Genomic DNA, 16,000 nt, shown 5'->3' with positions numbered 1-16,000 from the left:
TAGTATAGTTACAGCTGGTAACTCAAAATAATTCAGAAGTTCTGTCACTTTAGCTGTTTGACAACCAATGAAGTACTTTGGAAGAGTAGTCACTGTTGGAATGTAGGAAATGCAGCAGCCAGTTTGCCCACAGCAAGGTCCCACCATCTGCAATGTGATAACGACCAAATAATCTGTTTTTGGTGGTGTTGGTTGAGGGTTAAATATTGGCCAGGAAACTGGGTGAACTCCCCTGCTCTTCTTCGAACAATGCCATGGGATCTTTTATGGTTGCCAACCCTCCAGGATTGTGCTGGCGTTTCCAGGAATTAAAGATTAATCTCCCAGACACTACTGTGAGCAACCTGGGATTAAAAAAAATCATTGGGGTATAAAAAAATGAGTTGCGTTATTTTTCATTTTCTTTCAACACTTTTGTTTATTAGTTGTAAAAATATTAGGGATGGGGGGTGGGGATTAACGTTATTTGACTGACAGTCAAGAATCATCCAATTGGGCAGGGCAGCGTCTGTTCGCACTCCAATTGGCATGGGAAGGAGGATGGACTTGTCGGGCGACCAATGGGGGGCAGCATGGGGCAGGACGGTCGGGGGGGGGGGGCAGGAGGTCATGTGAGTAAACCTCCTGGAATACATCCAACCAGAGTTGGCAACCCGAGGCATCAACCTTTTCACCTACATTTCTCAACAGGACGGTGGGGGGGGAAATACAATTTCACATCTTTTAAACACTTTTTAAGAAGAGTGCTATTTAGAAGATGGTGCTAGGTTCAGTCTGCAGCCACCTTGGCCAGTGTTGCTCCAATTGCTTGCTGTGCACCTTTACTATAACCATTCCCTCCTTGCTCTCGCCAGCATCCTGAAACATCCTCCACACCACAGGACAGAATTCTTTTACGGGAGAAAAAGATAACTCCTATCTAACAGTTCAGAGAAGCTGCCCAGCGTTTCCAACAGACAGAAATGCTGCAAGTCCATTTATTTATAGAGGAGAAGATTTGGCATCTGCAGAGAAAACGATTAATGCAGATCTTTGCACAAGGAAGTGACTGCAGCTGCAGGGGCTGGGTGCCGCAGGAGAACCCTCGCCTTATAAGGAAACGCAGAAGGGCTGAGTGACTTCAGAATCTCTTTGTGTTTGCAGGTTATTTAAAGCTACACGACCTGGTGTTTAAAAACCCTTATTTCAGTCACATTTTAAAATACTGTTGGGAGGGGGAGGTGCCGGGTTGGGGGGAGAAGAGCGGGAAGGAACTGTTTTAATGCTGAAAATTAAAATATTTTGTAATTAGGAATAAAGTGTGATGAAGATATTGATCTCTCCCACTCTAACTGATCAGGTGAAAGTATTAACACCGTCAGAGAGGGAGATCAGAAAGCTGGGTATGGATTGGACAGTAATCCCTTTGACACAAACACTGTTTCCTCATTCTCTCCTGACTGTGGAGTCCCTGGGGAAGTCCCGGCTTGTTTGTTTCCTCATCCTCGGCTAGGATAGAGGCCATGGATCGATATTACTGTGTCACTGCACTTATTTAACGTATTGGTAACAATATACAAGAGGGGAAAACACACAACACTGAAATGTGTATTTAGTAATATCAGAGGCTTCTTATGCAGTGCTCCTAATTCTTCCCCTCAAACTGCTACCACCCCAAGTGACAGCTTTATTCCCATCGGTAACTTCATCCTCATGTTATCCAGCTCAAAATCCAGTTCATGCACAGAACCCAAGTTCGGAAGGGCAGAACTTGGAACCATATGAATTTGGAACAATTGATCGCATTTAATGCTCAAGATTCATGTGGGGAATTTGAATGGAGCTTTCCACATTTACATTTCCCGTGTGAATTGCAAGTATTAAAACCTCCGCCTATGAAGGAACCGGAAACCAAATCATGAGTATCAGCAATACAGGTGGTAAATGCTTCATCAGAGTGAGCTTGGTTTAAGTAATTCCTTGACTTTTTTTTAGTACTGGGGACGGCTGAGCTATATTACTCCATGTTTATCAATCGCCTCTCTCCATATTTAAAAATTCCTACCTCTTTGACCAAACTTTTGGTCACCTGTCCTAATATCTCCTCATGTGGCTTGGTGTCAAATTTTGTCCAATAACGCTCCTGTGAAGGGCCTCGGGACGTTTTACTGTGTTAAAGGTGCTATATAAATGCAAGTTGTTCTGTCAAAATCACGGAGAGAAAAATTTGATCTGGGCACATTGACTGTTCTTCCAATAACGTCACTGCCGGTCATTTCTAGGCTTTAAGTGTTTTTTTTATGTATTGTTCAGAAACCCGGGTGAAGGGGCCCACATCACAGGACGGCAGCAAGGTTAGAAAGGGATAGGGGGAGAAACAGAGGTAAATCAGGAAGTTGTTACCCGGTGACACCAAGCATGAAATTTTAAAAGATTGTCAGGGATAAAGAAGCTGAGGGAGATGAGGAGTGCGACAGTTCTGAGGTCCTTGTAAAGAATAGGTTTGAGTTGGAGACATTGCAACGAGTCTTCAGTTGGCACCATGAGGATTCAGGGAGGAGGAGGGGTTTAAGGATTGGCCCGGGGGTTTCAGTTCAAAGGTTGCTAACGCGATGAACGTCTTTTCTGGTTTGGAGCAGCTATGCAGCCAGAGCCATAAGTCCTTGTTCACAGCCATTAATGTGGTTTGAGCCAGCCAATAAATCTCATTTCTATTCACAAACAGGTCCATTGAAGCACAAGAGGTCCATTTGTTACTATGACAACAGCATAACTTGGGGGCAGGTGGCTTCCTCTTGCTGATTAGTAAATGAAATCACTCTGCAGTGTTGTTGCTGTTGAAGGACACCATGAGAGTCCTCAGCCTTCACACTGTATTTCAGTCTAGCCTGCACACCAGACTACTTTATCTTTGGCCGCCTTTTGCAATTTTTTGGTCAGAATGCTTTTGTTCATTAAATAGAAAGGATGAGGTTCTGATAAATGTGTGATCTGTAAAATGGTCAAATGCGCTCTGTAGTTCGTCGAAGAGCAAGATCATCTGCATAAGGACATTACGTCCTCCAAGGTGATCTCCAAAGGGTTTAGCTGGGGGGGCGGGGGGGAGTAGTGGTGAGTATGTTTGGGATCATGGGATCTCACCTAACCACTCCCTGCCCACAAACAGGGGTAGAAATTCATGCTGGTTAATACAACACTCTGGCAGTATCACATCGGCCACCTGTCGTGGGAATAAATGGAACAGAGTGTGAGGAGGGGAGTAAAAACAGGCAGCTGATGCCATACTGCCGTTTTGCACTACCAGCTAAGGTTAATTTCTTTTGAGCAGCGCAGAGTCGGGCGATTTGATTGAGGTCTGAAAAGTAATAAAAGGACTAGATTGTGTGCACGCAGAAAAATAATTTCAATTAGATAGTATGGGGAGGACCCCAGGGTCCTGTATATAAATTGGGCAAGAGAAGAAATAGGTTGGATGTTGGGCTGAGCTTCCACGTTGCCGGTTTGTGTGTTGAGTGATGATTCACTGTATACCTTTAAGAGAGAGCTGGTCCGATTCCTGGCTGGAGCAGAGATTGAATCATACAAGAGGTAGGCACCAAATAATATAAGTCATGGTCAATGTGTTCTCCTGCACAAGCTTTGAGGGATTGGAAAGGAATTTTCCAGATCTTTTTCCTTAATCTTTACCCAAATAGTGACAAGAATGTGGAACTCGCTACCACAAGGAGTAGTTGAGGCAAATAGCACAAATGCATTTAAGGGGACGCTGGATAAACACGTGAGGGAGAAAGGAATAGAAGGATATGGTGATCGGGTAAGGTGAAGAGGGGAGGGAGGAGGCTCGTGTGGAGCATAAACACCAGCACAGACCAGGTGGGCCGAATGGCCTGTTTCTGCACTGTAGACTTAATGCAACTGGCTTTGGGTTTTTGATCTGGTTTTTCACCTCTCCCAAGAGACGACATAGCGAGAAGGGGTCTTTGGCCTGATACAGCGGCTTGGGACAGGCTGGATGGACCAGCTGTGTGATGTTTTTGTATGTTTGTAGAATTATTCTTCAAAGATTAAAACTGTGTACCCTGGAGTACCAGCAAGCTGCAGCTTGGGCTGACAGGACATGCACTCGGGCCAAATCCCTCTCAATCTTTGCTGTCGCGTGGAGAGTTGAGGTGCGGCCCCAGACTTATTCCGATAACTTCTTCAGTAATTCTGCACTAAAGGTCAGGAAGCACCTTGCCCCACGACAGGGGGTCAAGAAAAGGGCCGTTTGAACATGAGCAGTCTCTCAGCTCTGTTGATATGTGCATCACCTTTCTGGTACAGGGGCATTCCAACCGAGAAGGTGTCAAACTCGTCTCTGCTGAGTGAAGTGATCTTCAGGCAAGACAGGGTGAAGGAGGTGAGAATTAGACAGGGTCCTCACTGAATCAGGTGAGAATCAGACAGGGTCCTCACTGAATCAGGTGAGAATCAGACAGGGTCCAGACTGAATCAGGTGAGAATCAGACAGGGTCCAGACTGAATCAGGTGAGAATCAGACAGGGTCCACACTGAATCAGGTGTGAATCAGACAGGGTCCAGACTGAATCAGGTGAGAATCAGACAGGGTCCGCACTGAATCAGGTGTGAATCAGACAGGGTCCAGACTGAATCAGGTGTGAATCAGACAGGGTCCAGACTGAATCAGGTGTGAATCAGACAGGGTCCAGACTGAATCAGGTGTGAATCAGACAGGGTCCAGACTGAATCAGGTGAGAATCAGACAGGGTCCAGACTGAATCAGGTGAGAATCAGACAGGGTCCAGACTGAATCAGGTGTGAATCAGACAGGGTCCAGACTGAATCAGGTGTGAATCAGACAGGGTTCAGACTGAATCAGGTGTGAATCAGACAGGGTCCTCACTGAAGGAGGTGAGAATCAGACAGGGTCCAGACTGAATCAGGTGAGAATCAGACAGGGTCCAGACTGAATCAGGTGAGAATCAGACAGGGTCCAGACTGAATCAGGTGTGAATCAGACAGGGTCCAGACTGAATCAGGTGTGAATCAGACAGGGTTCAGACTGAATCAGGTGTGAATCAGACAGGGTCCTCACTGAAGGAGGTGAGAATCAGACAGGGTCCAGACTGAATCAGGTGAGAATCAGACAGGGTCCACACTGAAGGAGGTGAGAATCAGACAGGGTCCAGACTGAATCAGGTGTGAATCAGACAGGGTCCTCACTGAATCAGGTGAGAATCAGACAGGGTCCAGACTGAATCAGGTGAGAATCAGACAGGGTCCTCACTGAATCAGGTGTGAATCAGACAGGGTCCAGACTGAATCAGGTGAGAATCAGACAGGGTCCACACTGTGGGAGGTGAGAATCAGACAGGGTCCAGACTGAATCAGGAGAATCAGACAGGGTCCTCACTGAAGGAGGTGAGAATCAGACAGGGTCCTCACTGAAGGAGGTGAGAATCAGACAGGGTCCAGACTGAATCAGGTGAGAATCAGACAGGGTCCAGACTGAATCAGGTGAGAATCAGACAGGGTCCAGACTGAATCAGGTGAGAATCAGACAGGGTCCTCACTGAATCAGGTGAGAATCAGACAGGGTCCTCACTGAATCAGACAGGGTCCTCACTGAATCAGACAGGGTCCTCACTGAATCAGACAGGGTCCTCACTGAATCAGACAGGGTCCTCACTGAATCAGACAGGGTCCAGACTGAATCAGACAGGGTCCAGACTGAATCAGGTGTGAATCAGACAGGGTTCAGACTGAATCAGGTGAGAATCAGACAGGGTCCAGACTGAATCAGGTGAGAATCAGACAGGGTCCTCACTGAAGGAGGTGAGAATCAGACAGGGTCCTCACTGAATCAGACAGGGTCCACACTGAATCAGACAGGGTCCACACTGAATCAGACAGGGTCCACACTGAATCAGACAGGATCCAGACTGAATCAGACAGGGTCCACACTGAATCAGACAGGGTCCACACTGAATCAGACAGGGTCCACACTGAATCAGACAGGGTCCACACTGAATCAGACAGGGTCCACACTGAATCAGACAGGGTCCACACTGAATCAGACAGGGTCCACACTGAATCAGACAGGGTCCACACTGAATCAGACAGGGTCCACACTGAATCAGACAGGGTCCAGACTGAATCAGACAGGGTCCAGACTGAATCAGACAGGGTCCAGACTGAATCAGACAGGGTCCAGACTGAATCAGACAGGGTTCAGACTGAATCAGGTGAGAATCAGACAGGGTCCAGACTGAATCAGGTGAGAATCAGACAGGGTCCAGACTGAATCAGGTGAGAATCAGACAGGGTCCAGACTGAATCAGGTGAGAATCAGACAGGGTCCAGACTGTGGGAGGTGAGAATCAGACAGGGTCCTCACTGAATCAGACAGGGTCCACACTGAATCAGACAGGGTCCACACTGAATCAGACAGGGTCCACACTGAATCAGACAGGGTCCAGACTGAATCAGACAGGGTCCAGACTGAATCAGACAGGGTCCACACTGAATCAGACAGGGTCCACACTGAATCAGACAGGGTCCACACTGAATCAGACAGGGTCCACACTGAATCAGACAGGGTCCACACTGAATCAGACAGGGTCCACACTGAATCAGACAGGGTCCACACTGAATCAGACAGGGTCCACACTGAATCAGACAGGGTCCACACTGAATCAGACAGGGTCCAGACTGAATCAGACAGGGTCCAGACTGAATCAGACAGGGTCCAGACTGAATCAGACAGGGTCCAGACTGAATCAGACAGGGTTCAGACTGAATCAGGTGAGAATCAGACAGGGTCCAGACTGAATCAGGTGAGAATCAGACAGGGTCCAGACTGAATCAGGTGAGAATCAGACAGGGTCCAGACTGTGGGAGGTGAGAATCAGACAGGGTCCTCACTGAATCAGACAGGGTCCAGACTGAATCAGGTGTGAATCAGACAGGGTTCAGACTGAATCAGGTGAGAATCAGACAGGGTCCAGACTGAATCAGGTGAGAATCAGACAGGGTCCTCACTGAAGGAGGTGAGAATCAGACAGGGTCCAGACTGAGTCAGGTGAGAATCAGACAGGGTCCAGACTGAATCAGGTGAGAATCAGACAGGGTTCAGACTGAATCAGGTGAGAATCAGACAGGGTCCAGACTGAAGGAGGTGAGAATCAGACAGGGTCCAGACTGAATCAGGTGTGAATCAGACAGGGTCCACACTGAAGGAGGTGAGAATCAGACAGGGTCCAGACTGAATCAGGTGAGAATCAGACAGGGTCCAGACTGAATCAGACAGGGTCCAGACTGAATCAGACAGGGTCCAGACTGAATCAGACAGGGTCCAGACTGAATCAGACAGGGTCCAGACTGAATCAGACAGGGTCCAGACTGAATCAGACACGGTCCAGACTGAATCAGACAGGGTCCAGACTGAATCAGGTGAGAATCAGACAGGGTCCAGACTGAATCAGGTGAGAATCAGACAGGGTCCAGACTGAATCAGACAGGGTCCAGACTGAATCAGACAGGGTCCAGACTGAATCAGACAGGGTCCAGACTGAATCAGACAGGGTCCAGACTGAATCAGACAGGGTCCAGACTGAATCAGGTGAGAATCAGACAGGGTCCAGACTGAATCAGACTGGGTCCAGACTGAATCAGGTGTGAATCAGACAGGGTTCAGACTGAATCAGGTGAGAATCAGACAGGGTTCAGACTGAATCAGGTCAGAATCAGACAGGGTTCAGACTGAATCAGGTGAGAATCAGACAGGGTCCAGACTGAATCAGGTGAGAATCAGACAGGGTTCAGACTGAATCAGGTGAGAATCCGACAGGGTTCAGACTGAATCAGGTGAGAATCAGACAGGGTCCAGACTGAATCAGGTGTGAATCAGACAGGGTCCTCACTGAAGGAGGTGAGAATCAGACGGGGTCCAGACTGAATCAGGTGTGAATCAGACATGGTTCAGACTGAATCAGGTGTGAATCAGACAGGGTCCTCACTGAATCAGGTGAGAATCAGACAGGGTCCAGACTGAATCAGGTGTGAATCAGACAGGGTCCAGACTGAATCAGGTGTGAATCAGACAGGGTCCTCACTGAAGGAGGTGTGAATCAGACAGGGTCCAGACTGAATCAGGTGAGAATCAGACAGGGTCCTCACTGAAGGAGGTGTGAATCAGACAGGGTCCAGACTGAATGAGGTGAGAATCAGACAGGGTCCAGACTGAATCAGGTGTGAATCAGACAGGGTCCTCACTGAAGGAGGTGTGAATCAGACAGGGTCCACACTGAAGGAGGTGAGAATCAGACAGGGTTCAGACTGAATCAGGTGTGAATCAGACAGGGTCCAGACTGAATCAGGTGAGAATCAGACAGGGTCCAGACTGAATCAGGAGAGAATCAGACAGGGTCCAGACTGAATCAGGTGTGAATCAGACAGGGTCCAGACTGAATCAGGAGAGAATCAGACAGGGTCCAGACTGAATCAGGTGTGAATCAGACAGGGTCCAGACTGAATCAGGTGAGAATCAGACAGGGTCCAGACTGAATCAGGTGAGAATCAGACAGGGTCCAGACTGAATCAGGTGAGAATCAGACAGGGTCCAGACTGAATCAGGAGAGAATCAGACAGGGTCCAGACTGAATCAGGTGTGAATCAGACAGGGTCCAGACTGAATCAGGAGAGAATCAGACAGGGTCCAGACTGAATCAGGTGTGAATCAGACAGGGTCCAGACTGAATCAGGTGAGAATCAGACAGGGTCCAGACTGAATCAGGTGAGAATCAGACAGGGTCCAGACTGAATCAGGTGAGAATCAGACAGGGTCCAGACTGAATCAGGTGAGAATCAGACAGGGTCCGCACTGTGGGAGGTGAGAATCAGACAGGGTCCACACTCTCCATGCTCTCTGCACGATCCACCACTTGAAAGTGCCCGTGTGGATGTGCTGCTCTCCATGGTGGAATAGTCTGCTGATACTTCACTGTCCAAACTCACACATCAAGGATGGCCACTAGAGCCAGATACAGAAGGATTGTTGGAACTGTACCCCAGAAAGAGTCAGTGGCCTCACAAGAGGGGGTGAGAAGGACAGGAAGGAAACTTCTTGTCAGGAATCTAAAAATAATGACTCCTTACTTTCTTTCATTGTGTGTAAAGTCATTTTCTTCCAATCAATTTCCTTAAAAGCTGCAAACAGGTGGCATATTCTTTATTCACGAGAGCTCTCTGTTCCAACATGCTGCTGCCATTTGTGAGTGGATCTTTACAGTCGACATCCTGATCTTCTACGGGACATTCTCCTTCGAGTTCGGCTCGATCACCAACGAGACAGTGCTGGCCATTCTGAGGAGAGGAAGCAGCAAGGCCTCCAAATCCCCGGGAAGCAGCACGTCTGCACATCTGAACAGTAACCCTGAGAGCATCGCCATGATTTAGCTGCAGCTGCTGTGGAAGGAGGACTGTTGTGTCGTTGAGGCCCAGAATTACACAGGAGGTTTGACTTCTTCTTGGTCGGTGTGCCTGTGGCACGCTCCGTCTTTTTTTTATATAAATGATGTATCTGTTTTCTTTTGTGGTAAATCTTGGTGCGATTAATTTAATACACACAAAAAAAATAGTGCGCAAAAGTGGCACGGTCCTTTTTTAAATCAGTGCGACGCCCCATTTCAGAGAGCTGATTATCCATCAATATAAACTGAACGGGTCACGAGCATTTTGCAAGAACAGCAGCCTTGGATTTATGCATAGTGCGTGTCACTGGGACTGGAGCAAGAAGATAGCTTGCACCTCAAGTCTCTGGATGCACTGCACTTTGAACCGTGCATTTTATATCCTTATTCACTTATTTTTGTCAAGTGATACTTAAGAGTGGGTTAAATTTAAATTACGTGGGTTTAGGGGATACGGTTTTGAAATTCACTCAGGAGATTTTAGCTTCTGTAGTCTGTTAGTAGGTGAAGTGACATGTTTTTATCCCTCCAACCCAGGAGCACGGGTGAAAGCACTCTGCTTGCCTCTGCAAATATATGAGAGGGGTTCTGTTCACTAATAAGCCAAGTTAGTTTTTTTTAAAAAAAACAAAGCAACCAGAAACCGGCCTTTTCCTGTCAGGCTTTTGATTCTGGAAATTACCTCCCTCTTGAAACTGGACAGTTGGATATGAAATGGGACGGGAGGCTAGCCCGAGTCCAGGGCCGTTGCTGATCACTGCCATATAGCACAGGTCATACAAACTCCTGTGGCTAACATTCAATATGAGGAAAGACTTTGTTACGCCGCGAGTAGTTATGATCTGGAATGCTCTGCCTGAAAGGGCGGTGGAAGCAGATTCAATCGTGGCTTTCAAAAAGGAATTGGATAAATACTTGAAGGGAAAAAAATTGCAGGGCGACAGGGAAAGAGCGGGGGGAATGGGACTAACTGGATTGCTCTTACAAAGAGCCGGCACGGGCTCGATGGGCTGAATGGCCTCCTCCTGTGCTATAGCCATTCTATTCCAGACACCGTTAATAAGCATAGGGATACACTACACTCTTAACAAACGCAGGTGGAGTAGCAGTGCCCATTGCTGATCTCTCACCTTGGGGGACGAGGCTGTGCCCTGCGTGCTGTAAAATTGGTGCTTTTCACAACAGAGACACAGTCAAGCCAAAGTGTCAGTAAGCACAATCGCTCCTACACAAGGGGCAACCTATTTATTAAGGAAGCAAATGCTGGGCCTTGATTTGTGCAGTGGGTTGGACTACCGTCCCCTTTCACTTCTGGGGATTTGTTTCGATTCCAGACAGAAAGGACAAAGGGGGTGAAAACCCCCCTTCTGGACAGTCGCTCAAAACCAGCAATAGCGAATCGGCAGCCCGATCCGTGAAATCAGTGTAACGGGATTGTAAAAAGGGTTGTCGATTCCCTCTCACCTGTTTTGTGCGATTGCCCAAGACAAATTTCACCCCAAAATCTCTTCTCTGATGAGACACTAAGGGACCTGATCAGTCTTTTTGCTTCTAGCGTTTGAATCCAGCCTAAAAGAAGTGGTGAACATGCCCTCTCTGACAAGGAGATGGGTGTGATGGTGGCTGAGACACTGAGAGCTGGGTTTGAATCCAGCCCGAAGTGAGGGGATGAAGATCAGCTCCCACTGATAGGGACCAGGTGTCATTGTGCATTAGACACTGCCCATTATCATGTGAACTCAGCTCAAAGTGAGGGTCTGACAGGAGGCGAGATGGTGTGTTACAGCATCTTCCTTTCACCTCTCGGTTCAAATCCAGCCGGCTTCTGTCTCTCCGATGGCTGATAAAGATCCTGAGTAAATCATTTGTTGCATTCTGTTGCTGGGGAATAGTTCTATTGGAAAAATAAAACTGCCCTCATCTTTAACACTCATCAAAAAATTTAATCACAAGCTCCTTTAGAACCTGTGGAATAGGACAGTGGTTCAGGCTGAGGTCAAGGTGAAACAGAGCTGGAGTATAACTCGGGAGTAATAGATATCACCAAAGTGTGTGTGTTTGGGTGGGGTGGGGACAGGAGGGAAAGCAACTCCCAGCACTGTCAGGCCTGACCTTGAGAAGCACATTAAAAACAAAATACAAATGATCAGGTCGGTCATAGCCAGGGTGTAAACTGTGCCCCCACCATCCAGCTCTGTTTGTGTCAGTTTAATCTGCATCGAGTTTTTATCCATGTCAGTGAAATATTATGGCTGTTATATTTCTCAGTTTTACACACACAGGAACGAGGGCTCTGCAGCGGTGACGTGTTACAGGGCTCATTGCAAAGAAAAAAAAATACAACCCGATCTTTATGTGACAGAATTTAAAAACAGCATGTCGTTGGTTGCTCGGTGTGAAATTGGGATGAATCGTTCTCTCCCGTCGCCAAAGGAGGCTGTGCCACAGTTTGCTTCGTAGAGAGCAGCGTAAAGATTTGTGCATGGATTGTGTCTAGTGTGGGGAACAATGGGGTCTGCCTCGCTGATGTGCCACATTGGGGCGACCACACTGTAGCCATTGTACAACGGAGCAGATAGTATTCACAGACATCCCAAACCCTTTCAACGGGCCAACTGGTTGAAGGGTACGGGTACGGGCTGTCTGAGGTTACCTTGTAATATATTCACCAACAGGTCAGCGTCTGTTACGAAAAGCTGGAAACTCAGGGAAAAACACAATATGATTGAATAGCAGCGATGGTGTTTATGTGGATTGACTTTGCCAAATTGTGGTTAGACCTTCGGTCAGACAGTATATAATTCGCCTGACAATCCACACTCACCCACACCTCTCCATTATTGCCGAAGTACCAATGAAAGGATTTTATTAAATGCTTGCTCTGTTGGAGTGGGTCTTATTCCTCACTGAGGAATTGCCTCTTTCTGTAATGCGGCATTTGTTGCTGCAGCAAGGACACAATGAGTGTGGTCATTAATCTCTGAGCATTCACGTATGGAATACTGTACATCAAAGTATTCCAGCAATGGATATACATTTGCAATATTAATTTTTCATGAATCCTGAATCCCCGATATCTGCAAAATGTTATCCAGCTTTAAAGTGACTTTTTGTAATTACAGAGTCCTTTTTTGAGCAAAGTTACTTCCCTACCCTCCTTCCCCCCCCCCCCCACCACCCCCCGACTCTGAAGGCACTCGTTTGCTGAGCTGTGATTCCTCTGGTCGCTCACCCAAGTGCCATTCTTCACCTGCGAGCCAACAGTGAGGAGCGGCAAGTTATTTTGCTGTGGGGGGCAGCACCGCTGAGCTCAATCTACAATCCAAGTGCAGTCACTGGATGGCAGTCAGGAGCAGGAACCCTGACTGATTCTTTTTCCCCCAACCTCCCAAACCTAGAGAAGAAGAGGCCAATTGAGGCAACTCCCCCTCTTCCGGTCGGCCAGCTAACATCGCCTGGCACGGTACAGACCAGGGATCGAATTTGAGATCTCCAGTCTGTATGGTTTAGTTTCCGTACAGCGAAGGGAGTGGATTGTTGCGAGCAATTGAATGCAAGTAGTGTAACGATGGAGCCTGTTGCAATTTTACAATAAATATAAATGTTGAATGGTTAACATAAAATCAAGTTGGATGAGATGAAGCAGCTGCAAGTTCTACTCAGAACTGCTGGGCAGTAACAGGAATTTAACAGAAGTAATGGAGCAGGATGAAGTCAGGGTTTTAAAGCTGTGAAAAGTAAATCTGCTCACTCGAAATCAAACCTAAACCTGTGACTTGGTGGATTTACTTTAAAGAGCCTGCCTGGAGACTTTCATCTGTCCAAGGAATGTTAAACAGACGGGAAACTACATGTAGAACCAAAGTGACACCATTGAAGTTTTCCTGGCATTCTGTGTTCCCAGTCATCACAGCTACTTTTTCAAAACAAAATTAAACCTTCAACATTAGGACAAGGTTGAGAATGACATGTACTTTGGCTTTTTATGTCTTTATTTAATTTATTTTAAAAAGGGAAATATTTGTCTCCTGTGAGATTTTTAACTAATATTTTTTACTTCTTCTGTCTGACATTGTCCTTAAAGAGGAAGTGCATTTGTGATGGGATTTTCAGAAGGAATGTTCAACATTATTCCAGAAATTGTCCTTTGTCAGGGCCTTGCAATGAGCCACAAGTTTAAACCATGTATCAGGACTTTAATTTTTTTTTAATAAACATTTTTTTAAATGTTGTAGTTCCTTTCTTTGTTGTCCACCCTTCAGATGAATTCTTTGCACCCACATCACCTGCAGTCAAAGTGTAGCCAGCACCACCCCTTTGGGAAATACGGTCAGTATTCCAATGCATTTTCCTCTCTTGTCTCTCCTAAACTGCAAATACACAATATTCTTCTTCCCTACATTTATCATTGTGTTGCAATCAAGACTACTCTTAAAAACCATTCTTTCCCAGAATCTCAGTACTGTGGAACTCCTTACCTCTGTCATTCTTCCCTGTCCCAATACTCTCCCCCAGCAAAGAGGGGTTACTAAAGACATACGTGAATAATAGATCAAGCATCAGCAGAATCTATCAATAAAAAAAAAGAGAGAAGCTGAGTCAATCAAATTGCCCCAAATGTTTCTTTCTCCAATACGCTGAGGATTTGCGTTTGGAAATATGTTTTTTTTAACATAATAAAGACGTAACGACTGAATTTACCCGTCCAGTCACAATTTCTGCCTTGACAATGAGTTGGAGGCCTGTGCCTATCTCAGAATCTGAACTTTGAGTCGATCCAGGCTTCCCTGTGGGTCGAGGAGAAGAAAGTTCAAAAACTTCACCTCCCGCCAAATTCCAGAAATGTTTATGATTGACAGCAAGATTGGCCATTCACAGAGCATGCTGGTCTGACCATAAGCCCCGCCCCTTCTGATAGAAAATTACTGATAATAATTTTTGGGCTGGTGAAAGTAATAAGAATTTTCTTGTGTAAGTTGCCAAATGAGGTAAAAAGAACAATTGATATGTTCAAGTGATTGTTTTACACCATGTTACGAGTGAGAAATTAAACTTTAAACAATGTTAAATTTGAAAGTAGAACCTTTATATTTTGTAATGTATTCTAAATGATTGCATCTACTGACCCCTTTTATTTGTTTATACTGAGAACATGAAAAAAATGATTATTCATATAAGCAAAATAGGTAGCAACTTGTTGAGGACTGTATCATTATTCTAGTTTGAGTCTTCACTGAAATTTTGTATCATTTCTTCATGCAACAGTGTAATCCTGGACTCACCGTGAGCGATGCCCTGTGAGATCAGTACATAAATCTAACGTTAAATTTGTATCCATCAGTTGGCATCGCTTACAATATCTGTGTTACACTTGCACCTGGCCAGCTCAAATCTCACATTCCTAAAACTGCAGTAGATCACCACAGGTAGGGAATGTGCTAATCAAAAACAGACAAAGTGGGTAAAGTTCTAATGATAAACTAAAGATTTATGAAAACCATCAGTCAACCACGAGCAGTCAGGACAGATTGTCAATAAAATAAAGAAAACCAATGAAATCGCTCCAAACAGTTTTTGAAAATCATTTTGGATTCTCCGTTAGATAAGAAACTTAGTTCTAGAAACAAGAATTGTTGCATAATATGGACATTAAAAATTACAAGATTTACTTGCATAATAATATTTTGTCCATTCAAAATATGAATAACAACATTTTCCGTCTTAGGCTTGTGCTTCCCTGTGAGGCCTGCGGTTTGAACTCATGTGCTTTCCCAGTTTCAGCTGCTCAACACGGCAGCAGACTGGAAGTCCCAGTGCATTTGTGCCTGTAATGCTGAGCTTGCCTCATTAGGACTCTGTACAAACAATGTCAGTTAGTCTCTGCAAACAATCTGTGCAGCACAATCCTGAGGAATGTTGGATTATAACATTAACTATTAATTTGATTTTCTTAAAAACAAGGCAAAGCATGAACTGTTGAGCTTTATGGGAGGTAGGTTTTGACAGGAAAAGTTCTTTGAAGCGGTTGTTTATTTCTCGGTAAAGAGGCGATAAAGAGAGGCAAAGAGCAAGACGAAGGCAGAGCGACAGGGATGGGAGGGGGACAAAAGCGAAAAAGAGAAAGGGAAGAGACTAAAAGAGAAAAGAGGGAGAGATAGTGAGATTGAGATTTATTTATGTACCCACAGTGGCTAAGAAAAACACCATTTTGCAGGAAACAATCAAGAAATACTTCACCATCTCTAAAAGGACCTTTTGCAAACATCCTTCCAAATTGTTTCAAAAGAAATTGTGCACCCCTCCCTCTGCAACACCATACCTCTGACTCACCATGGGAAAGTAAAGGATCCCTTGGGAAACAGTGATCATATGATAAAATTTCACATCCAGTTTGAGAGCGAGGATATTGGGTCTGAAACTACTGTATTAAACTTAAATATGGGCAATTATAAAGCAATGAGGGCGGAATTGAGGACTGGGTAAACAGATTAGATGGTATGATGGTGGATAAGCAGTGGCAAACATTTAAAAAGATATTTTATGACTTGCAA

The 16,000-nt window shown here is 45.6% G+C and overlaps 1 protein-coding gene across 5 annotated transcripts in view; it reads left to right on the top strand.

Annotated features, from left to right (window-relative positions):
* The window catches only part of LOC137335841 (transmembrane protein 150A-like), a 36,386-nt gene extending 22,710 nt beyond the window's left edge, over positions 1-13,676 (top strand). The window contains exons 7-8 of one of the 5 annotated variants that reach the window (XR_010966520.1): positions 9,197-9,493; positions 11,732-13,676. Coding sequence is in view for 1 of the 5 variants with exons in the window: in XM_068001303.1 (XP_067857404.1) it covers positions 9,197-9,435 (239 nt within the window). In the remaining 4 variants the exon portion in view is untranslated. Of the gene's footprint in view, positions 1-854; positions 1,818-9,196 lie in introns of those variants that run through there. The other 4 variants (XR_010966519.1, XM_068001303.1, XM_068001305.1 and 1 more) reach the window with 4 other exon arrangements.
* The last annotated feature ends 2,324 nt before the right edge of the window (positions 13,677-16,000 follow it).

This window comes from Heptranchias perlo, chromosome 20 (genome assembly GCF_035084215.1).
Source record: "Heptranchias perlo isolate sHepPer1 chromosome 20, sHepPer1.hap1, whole genome shotgun sequence".
NCBI classification, from domain to species: Eukaryota; Metazoa; Chordata; class Chondrichthyes; order Hexanchiformes; family Hexanchidae; genus Heptranchias; species Heptranchias perlo.
The sequence above is the reverse complement of the archived record's forward strand: the minus strand, read 5'-3'. Positions and strand labels throughout refer to the sequence as shown.